The following is a 25,148-nucleotide window of genomic DNA, read 5'->3' on the forward strand; positions in this document are numbered from 1 at the left end:
TGCATTCCAATCTTTATTGTACAGTTATGCTTTTATGAAGCTGTCCTTTCAGCCTTTCAGTTTGTATTCATCAGTGTAGTGCCTGGACATTAGGGTTTCATAGGACTTAACCCTTTTTCTTTGTGGATTATCATTGCAACTCCCTTCGGCAGTCTTGAACACCCAGTCTGTGCTCTCTTCCTGGAGTTTTGTTTTAGGGAGGAATGGAGTAGTGAACTCAAGGGGAGCTGGCAGAGCACACTGAAAACACCTGTACTGTGTGTGACAATGTGCTTGAAGTACAACACAAGGATTAACATTTTCCTTCTGCTTTATTGCAATGTGTTCACATGCCAACAGTCTGCTCACTTTTTCATCCCACTTGTTTGCTACTTGGTTTATACTTTTCGTTATTTAACTGTCGTAACCAGAATAAAATAAGTATACAGGCAGTGAAATGTTATCATGTTTCTAATGGATAATTATTAATCAAAATCAAAATGAAGATCCTGTATCCTGCAGCTTGGAAAAACATGGGCTTTACTCCCATTTTACTTCCCTTTTCCTCTTTAAACTTTTATAGGTGACAAAATACTGTTGCTTCGATCAAAATTAGCAGTTCTGGATGGTTAAAACTTTGTTTTCTCATTTTTATTACAGAAAATGTTTTTTTTGTTAAAGTGCTTGCAAGCCCATTTCCTACAACTAATTTAGTTAATGAGAAGTGTTGTGAAACCTTGTTCTCTTCTGGAGTAGCCTAGAACTCATACATGAACTCACAGTTTGAGAGCTGAAGAGTGAAATAAGATTCCTTGGGATGGATTTTTCTGAAAACTTCAAGATCACTTGCATGTCTACTTAAACTGCTGCTTGTGTGCAGGGTTGAAGGTCACTCTAAGTAAAAGGACTGTCTCTGGGAATTTCATACTGGGCAGTGTTGTGTGTGGGTTGCTAGTAGGGTATTCATGGTACAGAGCCTTCAACACTACATTTATTCTACTCATCAGTTACAGAATGCATATTGCCAAACATAAAATTCAGATACAAGAATTCATTTAATGTGACAATGCCTTCTCTTCTAAAATTGTTCTGCTGTGTTCATGAATGGCATCAAACTCACCTGCAAAGTAGGGCCTTTTATATACTCTACATCTAATTTTGGGTATTGTTTGCCATTTTCCTATGTAATCACTGATTGTTCTGTACTCCTCTTTGCATTGCTCTAATGACTTCTCTTGTGCATCATACAGAAACTACAATGGCTTTGGAAAGGACAGATTAATTCTTTTCTCCCAGTCTCACAAATCTCACAAACCCCACAAACCTGCCATTCAGGTTGTTCACGTCTGTCCCTGTTTGGTCTAGAATAACAGCCTTCATTCTCAAGTTGATTTTTTTTCCCTTTTAATCTGTGTGCTTTTCCCCTACTATACATCCCCATGTTATCAGAAGAATCGTTCCCAAGAGTTACATGTTGGTCAGAACAAACTTGCCAGCTGTTTATGTTGTTGAGCTCTGAGAGCAGTGCCTTGCATTAAAAGTGGCTTCTCTGTTCCCTTACTATACTCTCTGTTTAACATGCATTCTTAGAACAAAGTAATTTTAGGGCTGTGGTTGATATTTAAGTCTCCCCATGTTGTTCTGCAGTCATTTATATTTACTAGGGTAGAGTTTTATGAAGAATTCATGGTTTTGCAGGGATTTGGAGATACAGTATTTGATATCTGTGCAATTTAATCCAATCCCAATTATATAATAAAATCAGAGTGTTTGCTAAAAGATGCTGCTTTTGTGTTCAGTCAGTTGCTACATTTTCAAGATTATTAGATACAAGAAGTATCTAATGTTCTGATGCAGTTTTGAGTTTTCTTAGCTTTTAAAGTAGTAAACAATATTTTCTCTGTGATAGTTGGAATTACTTTGAGAGACATTTTTCTAGCTATTGACTCTCTCTGCTATCTTGGGAACTAAATTAACTGTGATCATTAGTGACCTGTCCAAAATCCATAGCTGAACACGAGTGCAAACGGAACACTTGTGGTGTGTTGCGGTTGCAGATTTGATTATGAAGATCACATAAAAGCAGGATGAACTTGATCAGTGCCAGATAGTAATTTGTGGTTAACAACTTGACCAGAGAGGAGATAGTCTGCAGAAATTACAGCTGACTTTCTTAAATCAGGAAAGTATTGAGGAAAACTTTCTCATTTATATTTCTGTGTCAGTTAAAACTTGTTATAGTAACTTCTGTACCATGGCATGGGATGACATCATCATATTTACACTTCGGAAGACCGTTATTTTGTAACTTTAAATAAAACCTTTTTTATTCCCAGCAATGGTTTCTCCATTCCCTAATCCTTGATAAAGGGATATGAACAAAGAAGTTCTGTCCTAGTGTAAGTTGTTGTTGTCTGTTTGAAGATGTTATGTCCCATTTCAGCTGTCTTTTAGAGATTAGTCACATTGTTACTTCATGCCACATCATCTTTGAGGATACAGGTCTGCAGCAGAGTTGCACTGGGAGTAGAGTAGCTCTATCAGTTGTTGAAGCATTACCAGTTCTTGCAAGGACACTTCTTTTTGAAGTTATAAAATGGTTTTCTCCCTGCTCTTAGGGGGAGGATGTGGGTAACAGAAAGATTATTTAGTTTCTTGTGCTCATTTTTGTCTGATGTGTTTGTACAGTAGGTCACAGCATATGGGAATTGAACGACATTTCTAAAGATACTAATGGACCACTACAGTGGAATATTGTAATTTGCACAATCACTGTTACAATCTGGATTGTAATGCATTGAGTGATCCAGGGAACTCTGTTCAGGACCAAATGTGGAGGTTTTCTGCATTGAGTATTGCAAAGTCAGTATTGCAAAGAAAAGAAAAGAAAGGTGAAAAAAAAGACCTCTCAGGTTCAAGGCTGCTTCACTGTACTGGAGATATCAGACTCTTGTTTCTGTTTGTAAAGCACTTAGTAGTCTCACTTGTTTTGCCTGACTTTTACCACTTTCCCATGGATGTCTTGTAATCTGTGTCCAGCAATTTTATTTGTTTAACTTTGGGTCTAGAAACACTGCTGGCACATCCTTTGCTACGGTCTAGAAAGGGTGCATGAATTGTAATTTTCATGCTTCTTGCTTCTAATTTAATTTCCTAAAGTTGTTAGACTTTCATAAGGCATGTTGCCTCTAAACTTCTAGTGTTGCACAATGATCTTAATTTGCAAATTTTTATTTTTCTGAATACCTTTTGCAATTAATGTATTGTGGTGGGCTGTGCTGGGTTAACACCTGGATGTGATGATCTTAAAGGTCTTTTCCAAGCTTAATTCTCTTGCTCAAGAGAACATGAAATCAGTCTCAAGGTTTGTGTTCTAAATTTTTATTCAAGAAGCACAAATATTCTCATTTTAAGATAGTCAAATTGGCAAAAATGACTGACTAGATGAGTAACAGTGCACAGTCGTTATGGAATTTAATAGGTGGGATTGTTTCTAAAAGCAGATAAATAAGGCTTCTGATCCAAATCTCTCATCCAAAAAATGAAATGATAACAGTATTCTTTGGGTATGACATCATGAAACAAGCTGAGCTAACAGTTTAGAGCTACTAGGAGGAGAAAAAGCAGCCTTTCCCCTGTCCTGTCCTTATTTGTACCTGAGAGCTTTTTCACCATTTATCTTCAGTGAGTTGTGGTGCTTTTCTCATGCCACAGAAACTTGTTCAGCTCACGAAAACAGCAGACAAGAGATCTGGCAAAAGAAAGTATTTTTTGGTTCTTGGGCTGCTGACTCAACCTGTGCAAGGAGATGACTGTTAGAGCTGCAATTGGGTGACAGGGAAGGACTAGTCAGAGACAGGGCACAGTGCCAGTGGAAGAGCAGGAAGAGAGGGAGAAAGTGGAATTTGGGTTAGACAGGGCAGTGAGGTTTATACTGTTATGAGTGCCAAATTGTCAATTCACCTCAACCGTACTGTAAAATCCTACTCTTTGTCGGCACTTGGGAATCTGACACAGCACAATAAGCTGTGTCAAACTGAACTTCTCTTTTGCTCTTCTTCTGTTGTTTGTTTTTTGTTTGTTTGTTTTTTTCAGGGTTTCTGTCTGTTTATTTGTGTTAGGGATTTTTTGTAGGCTTTGGTTTGGGTTTTGATTTCTTTTCCTCCCCCAGTTATGTGATTTGTCTAATGAACCCTAGAAACCCCAAACTTTGCTTTATATATTACACTTGTTGGGGATGGTGGGGTTTGGCTAGTATTGTGAGGTCAGTTATAAGGGGAAATTCCTCTTGCTTCCCAACAGAACAGAATTTTCTTCTTGCTCTTATCTGGGCATACATACGTATATAAGCAAAATATACATGTGTACATACAGCAAAAAATTACAAAATGCTATCCACTCTGAGGACTAATAGTACAGTGTTTCTCATATAATATAAATGTTAGTGTAATAAAATTTAATCAAAACAAAACAAAAAGACCACTACTGTGATGTCTTGCAAAACATTTTGTATTAGGGATCATGATTTCTCGTAAAGGAATTTGTTACTTAATTTTCCGGTCAGCATAAGTGCTCTGGAGAGAAATTCCTGCTCCCCCACTGCCTGTAACTTAAACAAAAGTATTTTAATTACATTGAATCTCATTTAAACATCATACAAATGTTTCCAGTAGTTTCCTCTCCCTAGAATGCCTTCCAATGAAAAAATTCAGGAAAGGACACTCCACTTTGGATGATCAATTCACCCGCTACAGAATCTGAGCAGCTGTTTAAAATCCACGTGGAGAGATCAGTACTGTCCTCCCCAGGGAAGTGTGCTCAGACAAACTCAACCAACTTCTTTGTTTGTAAGTGTGACTCGTGGAGGACCATTTCAGCCAACCTCCCCACACCCGGTGATTCTCTCTTCGGGGACCGAGTGGTGTGCGCTGCTGGGTGTGGTGACAGGGTGGAGGAGTGTGAACCCTTCCCCGTGCCTGCAGGCCAGCCGCCTTTAGCACTGAGCTGTCACCAGAACGATTCTTGTTCATGAATCTGAAGCAGATTTAAAAATCAGCTGTTATTGTCATCCCTAGGGAACCTTGTGAAAGGAGTGCTTCTGCCTCAGTGTGTGATTGTTACAAGGCGCCCTTTAACTGTCCAGTATTTCCTGTGGTAATTAAAAGTTGCATGAATTTAGTAAAATAAAAACAAATCAAAACAACCTGGCAGGTTGTTTGATCTGTTTCTCTTCTAGTGCAGAATTGTTTTCCCAGTGACATTTACATGAAGAAACTGATTTTGAAAGCCTGCACCCTGCCTTACAACTGGGTGTGTGTTTATACAATAAACCATTTGTGATGGTTGCCATGAGGATAATGGATCACTCCAACTTTGACATGAGTGAGGTGGTAGAGGTGGTATTTTGAAACAGTTGTTCATAGTGGAAGCCAAGGGAGGAGACTCCTGCTACTGACTGACAAAAGTTAGGGGAACAGTTCAGGGCATAGTGGTTGCAAATCCCAAAGCACAGCCCATGATAATAGTGATAATAACTTCCTTCTTTCTCATGTTACTCTGCATATGGCACAAAATAGGATCATGTGAAAGGTCTTCAAATGGAGAATCTAGACAGAATAGGAATTTGGGGTTTAGTTTTGTGATGTCACATATTCCACAGAGATGTTTCATTTTTCTGCACCGATCTTTCCATGATTAGGACTCTACCTGGAAAAATTACAGGTGTCAGTTTTGAAAGCACATTTTTCATAGTAATCACTTATGCTCTAATATTTCTATTGGAATTTCTCAGCACCAAAGTGTTTAACCAAACAGTCTCTCCCTAATACTTATTACCTAGTAAATTGTAACTCATTACCATGTGAACAGTGTGTCATTGCAATGAGGAAATTGCAGTTTCTTGAACAGCTGGGTAACTGCCTGATAAATGCTCTTTTTTTAGCAGTTTATGTGATTTCTGGCTTCGCAGTCAATACCGTCAGTGGTTCTGCATTCCATCTTCTGAGCAGATTCAAATTTTTAAAATTTGATTAAAAGGACTGCTTCAAAAGTTCTCTTTGGACTGTTTGAATATGGTTTCGGTATTGGTAGTTGTTGGTTTGTCTTTGTTTTTCTGAAAGGAAATGATTATCCTGAAGAGTGATATTGGAGCATGTTGGAGAGGCTTCAGAGATACTCAGTAGGTGCAGAATTGTGTGTTTGTGCAGCATTAGCCTGGCTTTCACTGATCATTTCAGAATAGGAGGAATAGTAGCTTTGCTTTGAGTATTCTTAGCCGAATTGTACCTCTCCTAAGCAGTGGCTTCTGGATTTTTGGTTGTGTGAAACCACATACATGGAATCACAGAATAATTTGATTTGGAAGGGACCTTAAAGCTCATCTCATTCCAACTCCCTGCCATGGCAGGGGCACCTTCCATGGACATCCAGGGGACCATCCAACCTGGCCTTGGACACTTCCAGGGATGGGGCATCCACCACTTCCCTGGGAACCTGCGCCAGAGTCTCACCACCCTCACAGTGAAAAGGTTTTTTCCAATATCTAATCTAAATCTGTCTTTTTTTAATTTAAATTAAAGGAAGGGTGCATATGAGAGATATTCCCTAAATTGCAAACTACTGAGTTTTTCTCCTTGAATTGTGTATGCAATGTTTCTACTTAATATAAGGCTTTTGTAAGGTTTAAACCTGAACACATCTCAAAGGGCTTAGCTGTAATGACAGATGTTTTTTGCAAGAGTTACTTCTGTGTTAAGTTTTGAATTTGTGAGGAAGTGAACTAAAAGTGTTGGTGTGAACACCATGACCACAGAACAGCTCTGTCAGTGAACTTCAGCCCCAAGTAGGTCAGCAGTGGTAGGCACCTTTGAGCTGGGCTTTCCAGACTTAGCAAATACCTCATTACTTCTCCCTGACAGATAAGTAATTGTCTGACTAAATTCTGTGTTGGCCCAATTAAATTTTAAAAATCCTTCTACACCTCCCCCACTGAACTAAACCCACAAAAAATGTGCTCCAGAAATGGCAAAACTGATGCACTGGCCTGCCCTGCAATCTAGCCACTACCATCATTTTATCTGAAATACTGGTTCATTTTTTGAAAGTACCATACAATTCAGATTCACGATTTTTATAGTGCTAGTCTAGACTTGTAGTCTAAGTATAATTTTTGGAAAGAGTGGACTCACTGGCTCCACACTTACAGACTTCCTCAGTGGAATCACTGAAACCTTTGTTTCTCCAACTGTATAACTGGAGTTCTCTAGGGAGTCTTTCAGCCACAAGTTTATGAACTGATGTTTGGCTCTGCCTGGGCCTGTGTGCACATGCACAATGCAGCAACTCTTGATGGGCAGTCACTGTGCAGTCTAAATCCAAGTAGAAATGAAATATAAATCACACTGAGTTTGTAAGGTCTTTCAGAAGGGACTCCAAGTGTTTGACACATAGTTCAGAAGGGATTCAATACCATGGCTAAACTGGAATCATAATTCATTGTTTATAAATACATGTAGCATTCTACAGACATTCAGTGCTCTGAGAGTTGTTTGCATTTGTTATTCCATCAGATAATATTATACTTAATATGATAAAGTTCAGCACCATTCATCAGTAAACTTTGGGTCCAAATTTCATTTCTAAAACTGTATTTACACTTTACTGGTGGAGTAAACAAATGTCCATGGAGTCTAATGAATCCTATGTTCCATGTCGTTGAACTCTATCTTATAGGTGCAAGATGCCCTGAAAATTATTGACATGAAGGTCCTGCCTATTAACAATCATATTCCTCTTAGAAATAATTTTTCTTGTGTTTCTCAAGAATGCTTAGTCAAGCTGAAATGCACTTGCCTGGTTAATGGAGAAATGACAGAATCCTTTTCTTGGCTTTTTTTTGTGTATAAATCCAAGTTCATCATTTTAATCTCCAAACCAGTACACTCTTGTCCTGTGTAAAGTGCTGTTCATGCCATGAAGCATGTTACAGGATTAGATCACTTTGAGAACATGCCCTGAAGATATTTTGGCTAAATGATTTAAGTGAAGCTGATTTTTGAAATGGCGTTAACGTACACCTTCATAAACAAACATACACAGATGGTATTTGAAATCAAGCCCTCTTGGGTTTAAATGGTCACACAGCAGCTGCGGTGTTCTCATGGAGGTTCTTGACCATGTTTTACAATTTGTATTGGTATTTTACAATTTGTAGTGGTATTTTGATGTGCTTGAAATGTGAAGAGAAACTGCCCACTGTTGTCATGTTGTGCTCAGAGCTGTGTCCTCTGAACATCACATGGAAGAAGACTTGCAGAAGTGAGTGTACATTCATGTGACTGCAGTAACTGTTCATAGCTTCAGAAATCCTGAGCTAACACTTGCATGTAGTCTTCAAATAAAATGCTACTTTTTTCATATTTTTTTTAAAATATGGAAAGTAACATGATGGCTGCAAGAATCGATCTAACCTAACACCAAATATCCAGTGGTGGTGAGCAGTAGATGCTTAGAGAAGAGTCTGACACAGAAATGGCCTGTCATGGTGTTTCCCAAAATATTGCCCTAATAGTCAAGAGCTTGTGTCTGAGAATGTTTCTTAGGAGCAGTGTCGTGTGACAGATACTTCCACTGTGTATAATACAAAAGGTTTATATAATATGAAGAATTAGCTCCTTTTTCTTTGCTCTGAATCCACCATCAGCTAGTTTAATCTGACGTAGCATTTTTTTGTTATAGCTGAATTCAGTGAAAAATCATTCCATATTTGCTTCCTCTGTCAATAGTGGTTTGTAGATCTTTATCACATCGGCTCTAATCTCTCTTTTCTGTATGTCCTGTCTGCTTATCCATTATCTGCATTAAAGCTGTTCTGTGCCTCTTGTCAACACTCACTTTCAGTCAATTTAGTCTTGCCATACTGTGATGCAGATAAGGAGGCACAGAACACCCAAATGTTCAAATGTCGCATTTTCTTCTAGAATCATTGCACATCTAGAAGTACTGATAACTGTTCTAGTGGTTTTGTAGGAATTTCAGGGTTGGGAAGCTAGTAGGGTTTTTGTTTTAATACAGACTACCATAAAATAGAGACTTGCATGTCAGGCACAGAAGAGCATCTCTGCTTGTACTGCAGCTGCTCGTGAAAAGGCCAAGGAGGGTAAGTGTGAGACCTTATTACATGTTTGGGATACTGGTGAAGTCAAGGGAAAGTGTCTAAATGAGGACTAGATTTGCCATTTGACTAATCTTATTCTAAAGTCATCATTATCTGATTAACAGCCTTAAAAAAAAATAGATGCTTGTAAAGCCATATGATCTCCCTTTAAAAACAGTTAATGTTTTCAAGGTCTGTGAAGTTATTCTTGGTTGGGCTGCTTCCCTGTGGCTGAAAATATTCTTCCCCCATCCCTCATCCAGCTTCCTACTCAATTTCCTTTTCCTTGTCTCCCATATCATAGTCTCTGTCAAACTGATCCTGTGTTGCAAACAGGGCCCCTAATGCTTCCTCTCTCTTTCCAGAAAATTTTCACTACCTTTGTTTTAAGGTAGCCATCAAACAGAATTTGCCTGGCCGCACAGACACTGAAATGCCCTGTGAGACACCTTAGGCAGAGGTGTTTTTCCACTTTCCCAGCTCGATACAATGAGAGGTGCGGGCAGGGGAGCAGTTCGGCTGAACAATAGCAACAGAAGTGGAACTTTAAAAACAAAGAAACAAACTCCAGTTTGCCAGACAGGAAAAAAACAGCGAAAAAGCAGCACTATGGGTAGGAGAGAAAAACAAAAGAAGAAAAGAAAAAAGAAAAGAAAAAAGAAAAGAAAAAAGAAAAAGAAAAGCGTGCTGGGAAGGGGGTAAAAGCAATGCTCTGTGCAGTGGCACCGTGACATCCGTGACACGACGCAGACTCCCGATCTAAGCAGCGGGAGCACAGCGCACCGAATGCAGGTGCCACTGCGGTGTGCAGGTCTGGAGCCCCGTGTAGATTTGGGTCTGTGCCGCCGTCAGCGCTGCCCTGCTGTCGGACACCCGGCTGCCAGCAAAGCCGGACGCTGTCGCGGTCACCCTGCGGGAAGCACACGGCTAACGCGCCCGTGCGCCGCGAACGCCGCGGGGGCGGGCAGGGGGAAGGCACGGCGAGGCCAAAGGCGCCGGTCCCGCCCCGGGGCCGTGGCTCCGAGGGCGGTGAGGGGGGCTCGGGGCCCGCCCCTGCCGGCCCGGCCCGCGCTGCCGCACTCGGCGCCGGGCGCTGCGGGGGATGCGCCGCGGGTGATGCGCTCCGGGCCGCGGGCCGGGGCGCCGCTCACACACAGCGCTGCCGGGCGCCGGGCGCGGCCGCCTCTCGCCCGCCGCTCGCACGGAGCCGGCGCCGAGCCCCCGCGCCGCTCCTGCAGCCGCCATGGTGGCCAAGGATTACCCCTTCTACCTGTCCGCCAAGAGGGCGAGCTTCGCCTTGGAAGCGCAGACGGTGACCAGCCCGGCTAGAGAGACCGAGGTAATGCTGACACGGTTGCAACTTTATTTCTCTTTGTTGTATGACCTGTATTGCGTTAGGGAGAAGTAACGTGCTTTGGAAACAGGCTGCGGTGCATAGATAGCCGTTTTGTTTAGGCATTCTTTGCCGCCTTCTCTAGTTACTCACTGTTCTTATGGAATAAAGCAAGGAACAGAATCTAGATTTTTGTCATCTGTCACTTTAGGAAAATTAATCTTTAAAATAGTTGATTGAGACGTACCTGTTTTACATAAGTAGTAGCTTAAAGAGATTTAATTGTATTTTATTCCAGGACTAAGCATTACGTGTAAATTGTTAAACTTGTGCAGGAACTGGAAGGGAAGCAGTAAAATGGTGTCTTAAAGCATTAACTTAAGACACCATTTACATTAACTGTCTTTTCCTCATCACAGTGAACAAAAATTTAATCTGATGTACAGCTAACTGAAAATCCTGCCCTATCAGCAGATTGACTGCTCTATTTCTTAAAAAGCATGGAAGCCTTTCAAGTGGCATTAAAAATCTTGTTCACTAACTCAAATTCAGCAATGTTTGTGAAAAACTTGAATATTTGATACTTTAGGTTAATGTTGGTTTGTGTTCAGGAGAAAAACAGTGACGTTCAGACTGGTCTGGAGAAAGGAAGTTCATCTGAAAGTTTTTATTACTTAAATATATAGTTTCTTTATTAATCTTGTTTGCTGAGTAACTTGAAGACAGCTCATTAACTTGGGTTCATTTAATACGTCTCTATTAAAGATTAATTACCTCCCCACTTGAATAGGGCTAAAGTAAAAGTAACGTGAGCCCAGTGACCTTATTTAATGATGATGCTTAAGCTAAGAACTGAGATGATGCTGCACTCTTGCTTTTCAGTGTACTTTTACATAGAGAGAGACTTAATTATTGAGGTTAAGGGAAGTGGAATTCTATTCAGCTGTGTGTTTTTGAGAAGTAACACCCTGTGTGTGTGTATGCATATATGGAAAACACAAGCTGTTAGTACTAAATGCTTTTCTTAAGGATACTTATTATATTAACAATAATATTAAAGAAACAGGGTTTTAGCCTTTACTGCATGAAGGGATTTTTTGTGAATTGTCAGATCCGAAGAGCTGGACTGTTGCTCTGCTACAGTAAGGAAGAGCATCTTGATTATAATCAAATTCCAAAGAAAAAGACTCAATGAAAGCTGAGAGCATGAGGAAGTATCGAGTAACAGATGTGATCAATCAGAGTTATAACATGCAAACAGCTTGTGTTTTATACGAATAAGAAAATGCATACTTAATGCTTTCGAGCTGTTTTCTGAGGGTAAGATGGTATTCCAGCGTTTTGAAAAAGAAACTTTTAAACATCCTGTCTTGGGAGGGTAAGACCACCCACTACTCCAAAAAAATGATTAAGAAAGCAGAAATAAAAGCTACTCTTTAGGAAAGGCGTTATAAAGAATGGCGTATGCAGCCCGTTTCTTTGGAATTTGTACGGGGGAAAAAATCCTTAAGCTCTAACATTCAGCTGTTCTTTCAGCTTTTAGTATTTACACGGGGAGTTAAAGCGGTTGGGCGCTCCCACAGCTGTGTTACTGTAGCACAGCGCTCCCGTGTCCCCGCTGGGCGTTGCTGCCTTTGCAAACGCGAGTTGCATTCTAGTTATTAATATGTGAACTTGGTTGATTTTTTTTAATAACTCGAATTGTGCATAAATGTTCGTATGTTCCGATTAGAACAGATTTTCTATAGATCTTTTGAGGAACAGGTCAGTGGCAGAAAAGAGAACTGAGATTTTCTTCTTCCAGCTCTTTCTTTAAGCTATGCCAGCTCCCTTGGCATAAAATCCGTGGAAAGCTGCACAGTCACAAACAATGACAAATGAAATTTCCAAAATATAGGTCAACACTAAACTCTGGATTCTGATAAAAAGCTATTGTTCTAGTCCAAGTCCAGTTATCATAGTTATTTTTAAGTGCACTTTAAGGGCAGCAAAACACTGCAGTAACCTGAGTTAATATGGCAAACACTGTAAGGTCTTTACTTGTATCATTACATACCCCACACAAAATCCTGTAGGACAATTCTAGGTGTGAAATGTACAGAGGTGGTGGGTTCTTCCCAACTTTTTAATAATTCAGAAATGGAAACAATTAGTAAAATTTGAAACTTGGTTATTCTAAGTTATAAAAAGCCCCACACCTTTCCAATGAGAGACACCATTTTCCGTGTTTCGCTGGGTAAAGCGACTCCCCTATCACCCCTTCTGAAGCCAACACCCAGACTGGGTGGGCGACAGGTGAGAACGAGCATTCACAGCCACAGATTGAGCCTAAAAGGTCTGAATGTTCATGGGAAGGAACTCCCGAATTCCTCAGATGAGGATGTCCTGTTCTGCCATACAGGATCCAACACAGGACCTGGATTTAGGCTCCGAAAACTACAACAGAGGCATAGAATTCCTTTACATCTCCATGATGTTGTGTGTCTGCTTATAGCTCTTACAGTGCAGAATCTTAGACCTCAGAGTCAGGGCTGTTTGCAGCCTGTCTTTTGTTGTCTTCTGCCCTCTTCCCAGCACCTCTGTGGAGGAGCTCTGGGCTGCCTGGTGCTAAGGACGGTGTTTTTTTGGCATGGGTAGCACAGGACAGGGAATGTGAAGGGGAAGCCACGGCCTCTACACCATGGCACATCATTAACAGGAGAACCAGGCATGGAGCCAGAGGGAGAGGGACCAGAAGATTGAGATAAACTCTAAGTCATGAATTTTCTTTGATCTTCCTAAATGTATGTATTTCATTTTAATGAAATATTACCAAGTTGCAGTTTTGACGTATTTCAGGTAAGTTCATGTGCAGTGTAGCTGGAAACGTGTCAAACCCCTGCGCTTGGAATTGCTGATCTGTTTTACTTAATGGCAGTGTGAAACAAACAGCTTGTCTTTATTTCTCCATTCAGTAAATCAGTGTATGATATCTGCTAGTTAACTGGCAGTCCAGGTTAATATCCAGTCGGTTCCAGAATGGAAAAGGTCTTTCTTAGGTTGCCTGTACAAGCGGCTTCTAATGAAAGGAAATGAAGAATTTAATCAACTCTACATTAGTTGTCTGGGTTTTTCAGGGCTTCTGTTGCTCGTGTAAATTCACTTCAGTGTGAGATCCTTCTGTTAATTTGCCTTCATTTCCTAACTCCTGATAGATGTATTGATTTCTGGATATTGCAGACAAATGAATGGTCATTGCTGGATGCAGCTTGTCCTTATGCTGCTGGCACTTGAGTGGTTCTGTCCTGCCTGTGTCAAATGAAATCTGAGGTCCTGAGAGTGGTGACCAACGAGGGCAGCTGTGTACATCCTGGAAGCAATCTTTGATTAACACATAATCAAAGGGCTAACATAATGCAAACTTCACTGTTGTCTTTGACCAGAAATATTTTAGCACTTCCCTAAATGGCTCTTCACTGTAGCCCAACTATTATTTCAGGTTCTCTTCTTTGTCCTGCTGTGATTAAAACAAAATGTCTCTGGACTTTCCTTTGTTTGCTTGCTGGTTTTGAGGAGACTGACAGAGGAGGAATAACAAACCTCTTCCTGCTGCCATCAGGGAGTGCAGGTGCACGAGACCTTATGGATTTCAAGGAAAATTGTATCACCAATGCACACACTTAATTGTATGATCAAGTTGCCTTTGTGTCACTTTACTAAAATTGCTTAATAAATTCTCCTTGAGATGCTAGCAGTTTTAGTAGTGGGATGCCTTTCCCAGGTTTTAGTTGGACTCGTGGATGAATTAGTTACCTTCGTACAACACTGAACTACACTTAGAGCAGCTTTAGAGTTGCCTGCTTTGTTTTTCTTGACCATACACCTCAGTTCTAGAAGAAGTAATGTTCCATAATTTTCCAGTCAGAATCTTTCTGAGATACTATGAAGCAAAGGCAAATTGTCTGCTGTTTCAGTATAAAACCCCAGTCTTTTTAGTGCCAAAATCAATTGAGAATGTTGTTCTGGTTTTAGACTTGCTTTGCTCTGAAGGTACATAAAGCTTGAGATACTTGGTTCAATTTATTTTTAGGTTTAAGTGTTTGGTGTGTTAAGGACTGTTGTAATGTAGGTGGTTTTTTCCATTTTAACCTTTTTTGTTTTTTTATCCTGCTGAAGGTTAAATACTGATAACATCCTGTGGAACAGAGCTTGAAATGTGGTGGTTTTTTTATTAAACTCCAAGTTTTGGGGGCATATATTAGAGCTGTTTAATCTGAGGCCAATTTAACTAGTAGCAGACTAACAGAAATAATATTGTTGGGCTTCCTGCCATGACAAATGTTGACTTACCCTTATAAAGTTGACTAAAAACGAATAACCTTTAAAGTATGGAAACCTTTAAGGCATATGGAAATATAGGCAGTTACATGAGATCTGAAACAGAGTGGTTCTGTTTGAGTTTACTGGCACTGCTTGTGAATTAGATTTGAAACAAAGGTTACTGTAATGTTTCAATTTATAGTGTCTTCTAATTATTACGCTGTTAACACTCTTGAGACTAATTTAGGTTAAAACATTTTTCCCCAGTGAATGCTCCCATAGCACAGAATGAATGCTTTGGATGTCTGTTTGTCCTGATCCACATCAAAAAAGGAAAAAATGTAACCAGCATGTTTTTTATAAATTGTTAAGCAAGGTAGCTACCTTAAATCTAGAATCCCTGCTCTAAAATTCAGAACTTGCTGAACTCCAGTAAGCTGAGATTCTAACAGGCACTGGCAATTTCAGCCACTTGGTGTGTGGGTTGAGAGAAGGTCAGTTCGCCTTTGAAGGTTAAAGGTAAATAGGATAAATTCTACTATTCTAAAATGTTTCACATAGCATTTATTTTCTGGGCTGAGTAAAAGCCTCTGTAAGTTTCTTTTGTTCGGTTTGGTTTTAAATACAATTAGAAAAATCAGCACAGTATCCTGGTCACAGCAGTGCAGCAGACATAAGAATAATGGCCCCTCAGGGAAACATTTTCCCTTGTTTGTCGGATTCAGCACCAGTCCTCTGACATGGAGACTGTTGTTGAAGTTGCTGATAAGAGGTGGGAGAGTCAGGTGGAAAAACAGTCACGGCAACAGTGGACATCATTTGCTCTTCACCGGCAGGAAATCAGTGGCTCAGCCCTTGAGGGGCACAGAGTGGAGGAATTTTGAAGTGAGGAACTGGAGCAAGTGAAGACCTTTTATATGGCACCTGACTACTGTTCAACATGTGTTACCCAGGTCATTGGTTCTCATGTTCTTAGGGCTGTGGAGGGAATCTGGCCTCGTTCTTTTGGTTTCCTTGTTTTCTGTTTGTTAGGAAATGAAAAGCAGCCTTTTGCTGGAGTAATTTATCCACCAAAGTGTGATAATTAAACTGTGGATGGTCTTGAATGATAATGCATCAAAAACTGATTGATATAGTTAAATGGATTTAACTCACTCTGCTTTGAACTTCAGGAATATTCCATTCTTTTACTAGTATATGTAAGGAGGTGTGGGGGTTTTTTTATTTTACTGATGAGGGGCACCAAAATATTTCCTTTGCCCCCTAAATAGCCTTCTAGAAGCTTTCATGTCTGTGTAGTGTGCTCTTAAATACAGTATAACCAATTATTAGGTGCCAGTTTCACTAATGAAGAAGCAGAAATAGCATGAACTTAGCTGTCAGTGCTGGCAGCTAATGGAACTGGCTAATTCTTCAGAGGATCTTCTGCTTTAACACACTTGGTGGCTGTTTGAATGCTCAGCTTGCCCTGGGAGCAGGTGCTGTCTACTAAGATTCAGGCTTTTAAATGGTAATCTGTGTTTGGGTCTGATCAGACCCAAAATAATGACACAAAAGTTACCTTTTTGTCTGGACGTTATCATTTTAAAGACCATGTCACAGTTTAGAAAGTGAAGTTAGTCACCCAGTTCTGCAAGGCAAAAAGACTTAAATTTTACTGAAAAGGGAGCTGGCAGCTGTTAGTCCTCCCAGTAATGCTGTAGTCAGAGCTGAATGCTGCATTTTCCTGCTGTCCCACAGCAGAAGTGTCATTTTTTGAGAGTTATGCATTTAAAGGTAGAGCTTTCCTTGCTTACTCAGTAGACTAAACCAATGGGTTAGAGTTTAGTATATAGAAGACACAGAAGATACTGGAGATACAATTATACGTATACATAAAGAGTAAATTAGAAGAAAGCAATTGGAAGCACTGTGTCCTTCATGCCTAATGAAAGGCATGACATCTTTGAAACTTCTGTCTGATAGCTTCCCATCTTTAATTGGTGATAATCACTGATTATGCTGTGGTGATTAGTCGTTCTTCCTACTAATTCTCCAGAAAAGTATATTAGAAAAATGTACTAAGAAAGACATAGTAGGTGTTTGAAATGTTCGTTGTCTGGTTTTCAGAACCATCTCTGTTTTGGACACAGATTTGCTGCTTTTATGAGTTTGCTCACAGTTTCAAGTTCTTTCTGGGGCCACATGTATTCACAGTATTTGCAGCTTAATTTTTTTTTTCTCTCTGAATTCAAATGTTACCAAAGTCATCTTGAGTTCAAATATATAGCTCCCTCCAAAAGCCATCTGCTCATTGTTCTAGCCTAGTCAGGTATTGATTTGACTTCACTTGACTGTTCAGCCTTTGAAGTCCCTGCACTCATGTTTCCCTCAGCTTTATTTAGCCTTATATCAAATTTAAAGCCCTGTCAGATTAATGTTACTTGTTCACTTATATCAGCTCCACATTTTGGAAACTCTGCCAAACTGTAGTCTGGGTCTTTTTGAACTTACTTCCCATATTGCTTTGGCAAGCCTTTATAACTCTGAAAATACAGTCTAACATGCAATAGTTTGAAAACCCTGAAATAAGTGTGGGGTTGTGGTGTTTGGTTTGTTTGTTTGTTTGTTTTAAATTTAATTTTATTTTTTTAAAATACTGATCATAATGGCTTTAAAAGGTCAGCACATTGTAACTCCTGATTTTTTTGTCATAACTTGGCCCGGTTCCCAGTCTGGACAGGTGATTGTTGTTGCAAATGGATCCAGCCTCTAAATCCATTCCCTCTCTCCCTCTCTCTTTCAACATCCCCTCGAAGTTCCCTGAGCTGTGAGGGGGAGGCAGGAGGAGAGGATTGAGTGATGATTTTGGCAGCTCTGAGTCTTGTGGGCACACTCAGAATACAGCCCTCAGTCTAAAATGCATTCTGTCAATGCAGGGTGTCCTCACTGGAGCCTCCTCATGCTGGGCAGGCACGGCTCACGATTCATACCCCAAAGGATTTGATGGTTGGGGGACTTCTGGTTAACTGGAAAATTGGAGAGTTTTCAGAGACAGATTAGTGAAATAATGAAGATACTGGACTAATGTGCAGGTGCAGATTCTGGTCAGTATCTCTGGGTAAAGCAGGACAGTTCACACAGTCTCCTCTTTCCATTTGTTTTGTTGGCTGTGACAAACAGAGTCCTTGGTGAGAAAAGCACCCACCTGCTCAGGACTTGCCCTTGACTGTGGAATCTGTGGAATTTTTCCCTGTCCAGATTGTTGACCTCAGTAGTTTGTTCAGCTTCTTTGCAGGGCTGGTTTGGAGGGGTGACACAGCTTGAGAATGAGGGTGCCGATGGAAAGGGAGGCAGAGGCAGAATAGATGTAGGCAGTACAGCAGATGTCCTGTGATTGAATGTGCAGCAGTTTCAGTATTACTGTCTCACAGTTTTAGAATTGCTCTGCTAGTTCTATATTTTCATGACACAGTCAAAGCCGTATTTATACAAACTTCATTTTTCTATAGTAGAAAAAGGGTGACTCAGTGCTGATGGCTTTTGTTGTGAGACTGCTCTGAATAAAATGGTACCTGGAACTCTTAAGATTTGCTGAATTTCCATTTCCAATGCAGTATCTTAACCTACCACACAGTTTCTAATGAAGGGGAAAATCATGTTGAGAGTATTCAGAAAAGCTTTTCTCATACTTAAGAATTTAGGATTAACAAGATTTTCTTTCAGAACTCATTGGTAAAGGTGTAAAGGCTTCTGAAGCTATCTGAAGTAATGTTATTTTAGAGAATCCTGTAATAATGTTGATGTATCTCCATAAAATTGAATTCTAAATTTGGACTGCATATTTAATTGTTGTGAATTATGATCAGAATTTTCCATGTGAAAACATAACACGCTAGATTGAGGCATTCAAGGTGGGGTGCTGACACAGAAGGGTAGGACTGCGGTTACCTGAGCGGGCTCTGCCTGCTGGGAGCACAGCTGGCCTCTAGTGGCTCACAGCAAGAGGTTCCAGAAGATCTTAATGGTGTCTGATGGTGGCTGAAACTGCTTGGAGGTCATCTTTAAAATCAGTTTCTGTTTTCAGTGAGGTTTTGCATCATGAACATTAGTAAAAATTATACTGCCTTAGTACTTTTCTCCTTGAACTGGATGGGGCCAATGGATACCAGAAGGGATACAGCATAAAGGAGGAGTAATGATTTCTATTAATGCTAATCCTCCTCTTCTATCCCCTGGCAAGTCCATACAGTGTTCGTTTCCAGGTTTTGCTTTGGGGCTGGGGTGCCCAGTGCCCTGCGGTGCTGAGGCAGAGCTCTGGCACAGGCTGTGTGTGCCATGGCCCTGCCCGGGGCTGCGGCTCCCTGCACTGCAGTGCAGCACCACTCTGAGCAGCTGGCCCTGCCAGGCACCCCGGGCTGGGCACCAGCACCCGGCTCATCAGGAACCAGAAACGGCTCATGCTTGTGCCAGCACTTAGAGAATTGCACTGGGATCTCAAAGATTTTTCCTCTTTTTTGGGGAGTGGAGGAGGGGCTGGGATGCTGCTGCTGGAGATAAGTATGCGGGTGGTGCTGCAGTGACGTAAAAAATACTCCCTCTGAAACCTGCCTCAAAGACATGGTTGCTGAAAAGGAAGGGTTATGAATAACTGTGTGTGATGAAGATAAGGATTTAACTTGCTTTAGACTGCTACGGTCTTTAATGCCAGGTGTCATGTGTGATGGAATACATTATTTTTGCTAGAGGGTTAAACACTTTGTTGCTCATCTCAGCTGGCTTTTATGGATTTCCAGGTCTGCCTGCTGAGAAGTAAATTGAATATGTAGCTGCTTCTCACCTTTCCACTGTTGCTGCACTAATGGAAGAGATTTTTTCTTGCCAGTAATACAGATGGTGATCATCACTGCTGAGATTTATTATTATTATTTGGTATCAAGAAGGATGACAAATCTGCGTTATTTCCAGAAGGATTTATATTTCTGAAGAAAAGGATAATAGGCATGCCTCATTTTTTACAGCTATGTCCAGACAATTGGAGGCATAGCAAACCTACACAAACTTTATAAGCATGGCTGAAAAAGAAAGATGAACTGCTTTAGGATGTCCTTGAAATATGGTGTTGGATGGGTTTTTTAACTTCACTTCGAAGGTTTGGCTCTTTTTCTGTTGCCTTTTGCATGTGCTGTTCGAGATCCATTAAATGTCAGATGGAGGTTAGGAAGCCAAGGGTAACTCTTCTATTTTTATGTATTTATAATCACTTTTTTCTGTGCTATGATTTCTGTTAATTTAAATATATATATATATCTGCTGGAAAATTGGCATATTATTTTGGTTATATGTTAGAGTACTGTTGTGCTGTTAAAATATATATGAAAAGAGCAACATTGAATTGAGTGCTTTATGGTAGATTTTGTTAAATTTTCCTTTATATTTTATGCAAAAAATAAGTGTATGTAAGCATGTTATGAATGTGTTTGCCTGTAAATGTAAGTGTATTCATAAGAACATGCATTCAAAGACAATTAAGAGTTAGAGATTTGTCTAAATTAGATATTCCGGAAGAAAATACATTTCACTGAATAGAGTCAAATGCTGACAGTGCCAGAAGCAAAGGCACAAGCAGAAGTGTTTATATTTGAAAGTATTCCTTTCAGTGAGAAGATTATCATAACATTCATTTGCAGAGCACTGCTGAAAATTTGTCTGCTAAGAACGAGTTAAAATAATCAAATTATTTTCTCTTTCTTTACCTCCCTTCCCCTGTTCCTGGCCGTGCCAGCTTCTCCATCATTACATTTTTCAGCTGTTTGCAGGACCTGTATGTACTAGCCAAGAGCAATCTGTCTCTGTCAGCATTTGAAACTGCTTTTGTTTATTTAGTGCCCTAATTATAGACCAGGTTTGCAAACACTCTTGCTACAAATGCTTTCTTAGAAAAATCAGCAGAACTGTTAGCAATCTTTATCTAATCATGCTCACCCCCCTTTTTTTCCCTCTCCCTCCTCCTCTGTGTGCTGCAGGAGCCCAGTAACAAACGGGTCAAGCCTCTGTCCAGAGTCACGTCCCTGGCCAGCCTCATCCCTCCTGTGCGAGCCACTCCGCTGAAGCGCTTCAGCCAGACTCTGCAGGTAAAGGCAGCTCCTGCTGCTCCCACACGGCTGCAGCTCCTTCCAGGCTTCTGGGAGCAGGGATGCACGTGAGCACCTGCCACTGTGATGTGCCAAACAGGCTTAGGCACCGTGTCACCACAAGGTCACTCAGCTTAAATCTCTTGACTCTCATCTCAAAACACCGCTTCTCTGTTCAGATAATTAATGTTTTTCACTTACTGGTAAGAAAAACATTGCACCAGTAGCATGTAAAAAATGTTTACTAAAGGATTATGGTTGCTCTTGAGATTTGATGAAGAGAATATTCCATGATGCTTTCTCTTCGTGTTGGTTGGTTTCTTTGAAAATGTTGTTTTTGGTATAGTTGGTCAGGTAGGACTGGAGAATTTCCTCCTGTAGAGTGATCTTTGTCCTTACCTAAACAAAAGAGTTAGTGAATAGTCAGAAATTTCCAAGTCATTTCCCAAAGGTGACGATGAAAATTAATAAAGGGCAAGCAAATTTTAAATGCCATTTCCATGTTACAGACTAGGTGTGTAATACTGAACACACTTGGAGACTAATGAAACTTTAGTTTATAAAGCATTTGTGCCTTCAGACCTAGAGATGGCAAAGCATTGAGGTGCTCAGCTTCTAACTGCAGTGACAGCTGGGAGCTGCAGCATTGTTCTGGGTCTGGCCCAGAAGGCCACTGCTTCCTCTTTCAAAGAGTTAATGTAATAAGGCATGTCAAGGATCTAAGAAAACTGTTTAACAAGCTTAATTTCTTTGAGAGGACCTGTAAAAATAACTTGAGTGTGTTAGAAATGTTCCTTAATCAAAATTACCTAAATTAGAGCTTTACTGAAGTTATCTGTTAAGGAGGAAAGAAATAAAACTTCAGAGTCTTTTGAGGAATAAAAGGTCATGGGAAAGAACTCCATTTTTCTGTAGTCGTAGTTACCTAGCAGATGGATTTTACAGGGTTTTCTGGCAGTGGTTCTCCTGTCTTTGGTTCCTGTGATGTGGAAAGTGCAGATTCTGCATGGGGCTGGAGGATCAGCCCAGTGTCTGCACGCCCCAGCCTGGCTCGGTGCAGGTGTGGTCTGTGTGACTGGGGCACAGCTCCCTCTGTCCCCTGGGCTCCGTGAACCTCTGCAGACTCTGCCTCCAGGGGAAACTGGCCCAGCTCTGGAAGGGCCACATCAGCTCCACTTGGGACGAGGAAAAGGATTTAATTTTTTGGCTAAACTGCTGTTGCTTCCCTTTCCACAGCCTTAGGCAGCTGTTGGCCTCATTTAGGTACCTGTGCTATGGTTTTGCAGTGAAAGCCTCTGGGACTGCACAGTGTAGTGTCCAGAGCAATATTGTATTTAATAAAGTTGTTTCAAACTAACCAAAACAGCTGTCCTTAAATGTATGCAGTAGCAGCTTCTGGAAATGAGAGCTCTATTAATGTGTTGCAGGATAAATTTTGCCTAAAATAGGAAGGAAAACAACAGCTTTGTTTCAAGCCTTACTGTTGCAAGCATTTCCTGTTTTGATCTGTTCATACTGACCGTAAGAATAGATTTTAATTAGCAGATTAAACAGTGATGTTATTTATACCATTCCCTCTAGCTATGTGCTTGAAGGAGCTGTAATGAGAAATCAGCTTCTATATTCTCCAGATCCTGCTGGTGATGTCCCAGCTGTAAATCGACTCCTTATCTGATTATTCAATAGTTCTAGAGCAGGGGCAAAAAAAGACTGACCTTGTGCTCAGGTGTCTCACTTGGAATTACTTAGAAACGTTAAGGGAAGTTCATTTAGCTATTTCATTTTGGTTTATATATAGCTGTCACTGTCTTGGGAACTGTATAGGTTTCTTTTCATTGTGTGATCTCCTGTAAAAAAAAAAAGTTGGTTTTTCTCACTGGGTGAACTTTTGTGTATCTTCATTGTTATTTCAGTCAAATCCCATGTTTCTTCTTGCATTGCTGTTAGATATTCTATGTCTGTAAAATGAAGAAAACTACTGTCATCACCACAACATGCACAACAAACTACTTCTTCCCCTGGAAGAAAACAAAACAAAGTCAACAGAATATTAATCTAAAAAGACTATTCCAACAGCATCAGTAAAAGGGATTAGAAAATTCTGAGATTCCTTTATGGCATTTCAAACAAACCTTCTTAGATGTTCTTCTAAATGGAAGATATACGTAGGAGGAAAAAAAATGCTATTGTGTATAATTTTCCTTACCTCTGTACATGTGGCTTCCACTTTCCATTAATGGACTTTCAGCATGCATGAGGAGAAACATTTCTGTCTGGGACTTATGTAGATTTTTTAAAGATATGTTCTTAGCAACTTTTCATGTTTTGCATATTTTATTGATTATAGAAGTATTTGATTTTTTTTACTCCAATTTTACTTTACTCCAATTTCCACTTATTTTCACTAGTTTTTTCATAAGGATTCCAATTAAAAAATATTTGAAGTCTTTCAGGTTTTCTTTCTGGGGCTTTTTTGTTGTTGTTTTTGTTTGTTTGTCTGTTTTTGTTATTGGCTATTTGTAGTCCTTCTGTTCCTGTCATGTAGGGCAGTGTATACCAGCTGACTAATAAAATGCTGTTAGCTTCATCTCTGTCTGTGTAGCTGCAGAGTGCCTAATGCTAAGCAGGTATTCTTACTTGTTAATCCACCTGGGAAGCCAGTTTATTTTATAGCTGTATTTTCAGTCTCAAGCTAGACTAATAATTATGATGATCTGCCTGGTCTTATTCACAGCTGTGCTGTTTGGCTTAAAGCAGAAAATAGGATCAGAAAAAGAACTCCAGCTGAAGAGAGAAACTGAAGTCTGGCTGGATTCCTCTGCGACTTCAGTTTTCATCAGTGTGTCTTGAATTTAATTAGAGAGTCCAAATAACTTTTTATCTATCTTAGGACACCAAAAATTTCTAAAAATCCTCAAGAAGAAAATTGGTTTTATTATCAGTTCTGAATGCCAGGGCTTTGATCAGAAGTGGCCGTTGCCCAGTGCATGAAGTTGTTTGCTTTACTGCAGCTCTAATTAAAAGTTGTTAATTGCATTAATTAACATCAGTAACACATAGACCCTTCAAGAAACAGTCTTATAACACCCAGGCAAATCTGTTCCCACCAGAGAAATGGTAGACAAAATGAGGGGTTGTGGATGAGTTTTTCCCCCCAGCTCCTTTAGTTTTTGGAATTATATGAAAATTTTAATTATCCCACAGGGCCATAATTTTTAAACAGTGTGTGGGACATGTTTTTTAAGGAAGCCAGAAAATATTTTTAAAAGACTGGAGATGTAGAAATGCTCTTTTGACATTCCTGCAGTCCCTTCATGGGATGCTATCACATGACTGATTTTTTAATTTATTATTATTATTTTAATTTTTCCTTCTTGACAAGTACAAAGCAAAGATAGCATCAGAGTATCTTCAAATTTGTTTTTAGAATTTTTTGGTAGAACTTCAGTTTAGGCCTCTATTCCACTAATAAATAACCTCAGTCCTGTGTCCCTTATTAAGCAAGGTACACTTTGTATGGTTAATGAAAAGGCTGATGTAAAGCAGAAATCAATTAAATATATACTTATTGTGTCTAAGTAGCAATGATGCTAAGCAAGCAAGCAGGATTTTAGAGTTTGGTTTGATTTTGAGTCTTTTTGCCCCTTTCTGCCCAATGAGGACAGTTTAGGGCTGTGGAGAATTCTCCTGCAGCAGAGAGGAACATTCTGTCAGTGCATGTGAAAGGTCTCTTTTCCCAAAATACTGCCTAATTTGAGTTTGCTCCATGATTCCTCGTTATAACAAGTGCAAATTAAGCATGTAATTTCACGTGTGTTTTTGTATCATCTTAACTCTTGAAGGAAGACTGGCAGCTGACTTGCAAAGTTTTGGAAAGGGGATGTGTGTGTTTATTGTTAAGGTCTTTGTCAATTCCAAGTACAACTCAGAATGGCTTCTGTTAAAAGACAGGTTCTTTATTTGTATCATGTCTTCTGATATGGTAAAAACATAGTATTTGTAGGCTCTGTTTGCATTTCATAGGCTCTTCAGAGAAGAATTTCAGAATTGTCCTTTGTATGTGCTGCTATCAGTCTGGAAATTGAGAGAATTTATTTTGTTTTAAATATTCTTACCCAAGGCAATTGAAAGATGATTTTCTTATGCAAGGCAGGTTTTAAATAACAATAAAAATGTAGAGTATTTCAACTATGTGAAATAGTTTAAGCATTTCAGAGGTATGACCTCAAAAAGAAGCCTCTCATTTTAATGAAGCAGAAAAGAAACCTTT

General features: G+C 39.9%; 1 protein-coding gene across 5 annotated transcripts in view; it reads left to right on the forward strand.

Moving 5' to 3' along the window:
• Window positions 1-25,148, forward strand: part of ARHGEF3 (Rho guanine nucleotide exchange factor 3) — a 96,301-nt gene that overhangs the window by 61,883 nt on the left and 9,270 nt on the right. For 4 of the 5 annotated variants that reach the window (XR_010744446.1, XM_066326732.1, XM_066326735.1 and 1 more), the window contains one exon: window positions 20,771-20,878. Coding sequence is in view for 4 of the 5 variants with exons in the window: in XM_066326732.1 (XP_066182829.1) it covers window positions 20,771-20,878 (108 nt within the window). In the remaining variant the exon portion in view is untranslated. Of the gene's footprint in view, window positions 1-10,281; window positions 10,473-20,770; window positions 20,879-25,148 lie in introns of those variants that run through there. The other variant, XM_066326733.1, reaches the window with a different exon arrangement.

The sequence above is a fragment of the Sylvia atricapilla genome, chromosome 11, assembly GCF_009819655.1.
Source record: "Sylvia atricapilla isolate bSylAtr1 chromosome 11, bSylAtr1.pri, whole genome shotgun sequence".
Classification (NCBI taxonomy): Eukaryota; Metazoa; Chordata; class Aves; order Passeriformes; family Sylviidae; genus Sylvia; species Sylvia atricapilla.